At 35.0% G+C, this 6,000-nt stretch overlaps 1 protein-coding gene across 4 annotated transcripts in view; it reads left to right on the forward strand.

Moving 5' to 3' along the window:
- LOC115229957 overlaps positions 1 to 4,734 on the forward strand; it is a 70,571-nt gene extending 65,837 nt beyond the window's left edge. For all 4 annotated transcript variants that reach the window (XM_036499411.1, XM_036499412.1, XM_036499413.1 and 1 more), the window contains 2 exons: positions 1,377 to 1,943; positions 3,456 to 4,734. In XM_036499411.1, coding sequence (XP_036355304.1) covers positions 1,377 to 1,943; positions 3,456 to 4,114 — 1,226 coding nt within the window. In that variant the 3' untranslated portion in view covers positions 4,115 to 4,734. The remainder of the gene's footprint in view (positions 1 to 1,376; positions 1,944 to 3,455) is intronic.
- The last annotated feature ends 1,266 nt before the right edge of the window (positions 4,735 to 6,000 follow it).

Consider the following 6,000-nt stretch of genomic DNA (forward strand, 5'->3'; position numbering starts at 1 on the left):
TCTCAAATAGGTAACTTATATTTATTATATGACAGTAGTTGTTAGCATTATTGAACAAGAAATAATCTTGTTTGTTTAGATGAAGGACAATATTTTATGCACAACATAAATCAGAAGAACTGAAATAGTTTTAAATATTACAAGGCCTCACTGAGAGTGAAATAATAATGAAAATACATTCTTTCTATGCTATTGATGTGTGGAATAAAGAAGAGTCTCTTGACGAACTGTTTTACAATGTTGACCACTCTTAGAGAAAACCCGGAGAATCCCTCCTGCTTTTTTCCGTACACCAGTATCAAAAAGAAAGCATTTACATTTTTAGTTTGGCCTGTAATAAAGGTGAAATAAAATTAAATGTATACAGTAAATATATGCTTACTTACAAGTATCTTCTTACCTATTTCAACTAAACTTAAAGATGCAATAGATTCTAATAGTTTTGTATCTCTTTTGGATTGAAATAGATTTTTTTTCCACTCATTAACCAAACTTCTAGCTGTCAGTGTGACATTCCAAGTTTCCAAAATGTTCCTAAATTTGTTATTTTTGATGTTAACTATTTCTATAGTCTACAATACAGAGGCTTTCCTCAAATCAGAAGAACTGAAATACAGTTACATGCCAAACATATAGATGTATTTGCATTGGGGATCTTTATAAGATTACATAAGTGTAAGGCATACATAGAACACTTGCTAAGCATGCCTTGGACATTTTGCTTCATTAAACAAGCCATTTATCTAAAGCATGAATATTTGGTAACAACTCTTGTGGTATGAAATCTGAACATTAAGAATTTTCTTTCTTTCTTGTTTTTTTTATGGTCTTTACAACCAAACTGTTATATTTTGTAAAAGCTTGTGTTGCTGTTAAAGTATTTGTTTTAATTTTGAGGTTTGTTTTTATTCACTTTGTCAACTGTTTGCTTTAAATTCAAATGTTTAACAGCACTATTAATAGATATTTTTGAATGTTTTATTTCCAATATTTCTTCATCTGTTTTGAGCAGTGAGTTGAAAAAGTCAGTGAAACATTTCACTATTGCCCTAGGTTTTCAGTATTCTGTTTCATCTGTGTATATTTTCAGTTGATATCCCATTATTATGAACTTTGGGGCAATATATATAAACAAACAGGTAAAAATACTGAGGGTCATTTGTATGCATTCAAGAAATCAATATTTCTTAACCACAAAAACTAGAGATTAAAAAAAAACTAATATAAATTTTGATTGCTTGAGTTAAAAAATTTTCTCTAAAAATTTTTTTTCTTTTCAGTTATTTCTCTGATTGAAAATTTGTTTATTGCACTGTATTTGTGTGAAACCTACCAAAAATAATTTAGTAATTAATAATTTTTAATTTCCATTTTAGAATTGTTGGCAGAACCATTGCCTGTTGCTCCAAGTCATTCTGTACTAACACAGTACCCTCCCTTACAAAATCAACTGCAAGGGTCTATGCTCTCGGGAAGACCTCCTTTACCACCACCACCACCACCACCTCATCAATCTCGACTGCTGATACCAAATCAAAGTACTCCACTCCCACCTCCTCCCCCACCACCATCTACTGTTGCTGTTTCTGAAAGTCCAGTAATACCTTCTTTGATGTCTATTCAGACATATCACCAGCGATTTCAAGCTCCAGCTGGTCAACCTGGACCACCACCACCACTGCCAACTCAGAATCAGCTCCCACCTCCTCCTCCACAACAGGTCCCTCCACCTGGACCAGTGGTCTCAGCAGCCCCACCACCTCCCCCTCCTATGCCCCTCATAACATCACCTCGTCCTCCATGTGTAGTTGGCCCTCCTCCACCTCCTCCAAATGTTCAGGCAGTTCCTCAACAGCCACCACCTCCACAACAGCAGCCTCAGCAGCAACCTCCTCCACCATTACCCCAAATATCACAACATCACACACATTATGCCTATCAAGGTAAGTTGCTATATATAGTCAATTAATACTTTTTAAGGTAGATAATTATATTTTCAAACTGAAATTACAAATAAAAAGTAAAAATTTCGTGAAACATTTTAATAAAAAAAAACAAAGGGAAATGTCTAATGGGTTTTTAAAATATTATATGTTATAAATATTGAAAGACTCCGCCGGTTACGACAACGAGGGTCCCAGCTGATACAATCAACGGAACAGCTTGCTCGTGAAAATAACGTGTACCCTTAACGTAGTTCTCGGGGATAATCAGCGTGACACAGAGAGTGACAAGGCTGACCCTTTGAAATACAAGTACAACTCATTTTTGCCAGCTGAGTGGACTGGAGCAACATGAAATAAAGTGTCTTGCTCAAGGACACAACGTGTCGCCGGGAATCAAACTCACAACTTTACGATCATGAGTCGAATGCCCTAACCACTAAGCCACGCGCCCTCACTTATAAATATTATATATCCAGAGTAGCTCATAAACAAATTTGGAGGGTGAAGAAACAGCACAATCAATGTAGTACTGTGAAGGAAAGAAGTGAAATTAACATTTTGGACTGTTGCCCAATGTCAAGATAGAAGAGACGAAAAATATATTTTGTTGCTGAAATAAAAGTAAAGGGATGTTATTAAAAAAGAAAAAAATATATTAGTTGTTGGAAAATTAAATGATATTGAATTTTTAAAATTCAGTTGTAATGAATTGATGTCATTACTTTTACTAAACCAAACCCTTTAATATGATTTTTGTGATATGTGTTTATACCTGTAATTAATTGATTAGTGTGTAAACACCTGTAGAAACTTATTTAATTTGAACCTTTTAAGTTCTTTCCGTGTGCACTATTAATTTTAATACCGATTTTCCTTTTATTTTTTGTATATTATTTACATAACTTCCTTTTTACATAGCATTTCTTTTTTTTAAAACTCAGTTTAATATAAAGTTAAAAGACATTTGACTTAAAAGTATTGTATTCAGATTTTGTCTCTGTTTTCTAAGAAAAAAAATGCTATCTGAGATCCTTTTAACTTCCACAATACATTTATGCTAATGTGCATGTGGTAGTGGACTACTTTCTGCCAGTGAGAGTTTTGATCCCAAAAATTAGGTCCTGTTTCTGAGCTCTTTATAATTTTTGCCAGAAATTCTTTTATGATTGAAGATTGAGATGATCAAATTGCTATTAACAGCTTTTTGTAGATTATATCAAATTATTTCTTTGATGAAACCAGTTTTTTCCTTTCATGCAAAGAAATTCCCTCATACTAATGGCCATTTCTATGAGGAATCACTGAACTAAGGATAGATTGGTTAATCATATAAATAATATCAATACCTCTACCTCTCAAAGTTAACATTTGAGCATAAGTAAAAAAATTTTTTTTTATTAAAATAATCTTTTTCCCTCCCTCATTCTCTCTCTCTTATTCTCTCCCTCTCCCTCTCATTCTCTAATATTTTTTTAAAACTGGCTGTTATTTATTTTTCTTTCATTATAGGTGTTGTATCTAGTGCATCTCACCTCCAATCATCAACTCAGACCACTCAGTTTAGCCATCCAGCTCCAGTTCCAGCGGTGTCCAGTCAACCTCCACAGTATCCGCCTGGACCTCCTCCGCCAGTATCTCAAGCAACAGCAAATTATGGACCGCCGCCACCTCAATTGCCAGGACCAGCACTTCAGCAGTCACAGTTTACACATCCTCCTCCACCCCCTCCTCCTCCAAACACCGGACAAATTCCTTGTCAAGGACAATCGCTTGTACTTCAGAATCAGAGCACTGCAAACTTTCAGATGCCTCCACCTCCACCCCCTCCACCACATGGAACAACATATGTACGGCAACCTCCTCCACCCCCTCAAGCAATTTTACCTCCACCTCCAAATGGAGGTAACTATCCACCTCCACCACAACATGTGGCACCTCCCTATGTACCCCCTCCTGCTCCAACTGGAAACCCTTCTAATCATCCACCTCCCCAGCCTTTCACTACAACACAAACCCAACAACCTCTTCCACCACCACCACCACCTCCTCCTCCACAGCAACAGCAACAACAACAACAACCTTACACCATTAATCAAACACAATTATCATCATCTACACCCAAAACTTATTTCCCTCGGTCCAAATACAACCAATCCCAGAACTACTAAGATTTTGTTATTCACTCGCTATACATAGTTCAGCTGACAAATCAGTCTGTCATCTTAGATAAGAAATCGGTGGAATGTACATAAATCCTCACATTTGGCTTGTATATATGCTGTCATCTGATCATTCATTATTTGTAAGTTGTAAATTTGCCTGAAGTTTTCATCTCTCATTTTCTCTGGGCAGCCATAAATCTGTTGCTGGAAGCAGTATATATAAAAAATTTAAAAAAAGAAATGTAAAAGAACAAAAACAAACCACCATTCACCCACATAAGTCATTAAGTTTAAAAAAAAAAATGAAGGTAGAAAATTTAGCGTGAACACAAATCGCGGTGAAATTTTATTTTCCTATTGGATGTGTACAGTCCATTTTGTGCAGTATCGTGTTCATAAAAGCTGCATTGCCTCAGTAATTGAGGCACATGCTAGGTTGACTACATTGTTAATAATCGCCATGTTTGTAATGCCTTGGTGTAGATCTGAAATCTGTCTTAATACTGTCTAGAGGCCATATCCTTCCCAGCATCATATATATGACCAGCCCTTGTATAAAGTTGCCTGCATGTTTAACCCTGCATACATGTGTAAAATAAACATGTCAGTTTTCCTTTTTACTTTGACTATATGTTGTTATCTTTTATTTTACTGGTTGATTGTATTAAAATTTATATATAAATGGCTGATACTACTCTGCTGGAAAGGGTTAACACTTCTGTATCCACAGGTATGTTAAATGTGTCAGTAATTCTACAGCAGTGGTTGACAGTAGTTTTTGAAAGTTGCAACTCTTATATCTTTGAACTGTCTTTATATGTCTTTTTAAACAAAAAGTTGAAGCTTAATATATGAAACCTTCATTAAAATTGATTTACATTTGTGTTGATAATAATGATAAAACTGGAAGGAGTGCCAAAAATAAAGAAGTGTTATTTCATGTTCATAAGCAACAACTTATGACACTAATCACTTGTTAAGATCATGTTGAGGCTTAGGCAAGCAGGAATTAAAATGGCAGTTCCATAAAGTCAGAGAAAACTACAGAAGATAAACATAGTAGAATGAAATATAATAGGTAGAAGGAAATTACATCTTCAAGCTATGTTAAATGCTAGATGAAGGCATCTTTGATAGGAAGAATACTATTTTTTATAACAAAAAAAAAAGAAGCAAAAATGGTTTCATATTGCAAAATAATGTCTCAGGATGAATCATGTTATTGTAGAGAAATGCTTGATTGCTCAGTAATGTTAAAAAATGAAATTTGCTTTGACATTTTACATCATGAAACTGTCATATTCTGAAGTAGTAGGAACTTTGTAATGTACCAAAAATTTCCAAATGTTATATTTTGGGGTTCAGCTTAGTACTTGACAAATAACAAACAACACTCATGTATTGTAGTGGTGGATTGGTTAAATGACTCATAAATAATTTAGCCTCGCTTCAGCCTGGAAACTGCAGTTTATGATCATAGAGGTTACAGTTATGACCAATCCATCATTTTCTTTTTCTTTTTTTTCAGATATAATGAACTAAATTTTTTTCTTTCCTTTACCCCTGTAAAATTTAGAGTGATTTGAGGTTGCTGCCGATGAAGCAACCATATAACAGCTCTTTCATTGGCTGGTAGTAATTAGGTGACATACTTAGATATAAGCCATGTATCTCCATCATACTTTGAGCTTCTTCAATCCACTCAGTTGAGGGGCTTTATCTTGCAAGTACTCAGTGACCTCACTAGTGTTTGTGCCATGAAAAAAGAATCCTGTACACTCTGTTAAATGGTTAGCAAAAAAAGGGCATCTAATTGTAGAAACCATGCCAAAGCAGACAATGGAGCTTGGTGCAATCTTCTGGCTCTTCAGTTCCTGTCAAATCATCCAATC

Source organism: Octopus sinensis, unplaced genomic scaffold, assembly GCF_006345805.1.
Source record: "Octopus sinensis unplaced genomic scaffold, ASM634580v1 Contig13942, whole genome shotgun sequence".
NCBI lineage: Eukaryota > Metazoa > Mollusca > Cephalopoda > Octopoda > Octopodidae > Octopus > Octopus sinensis.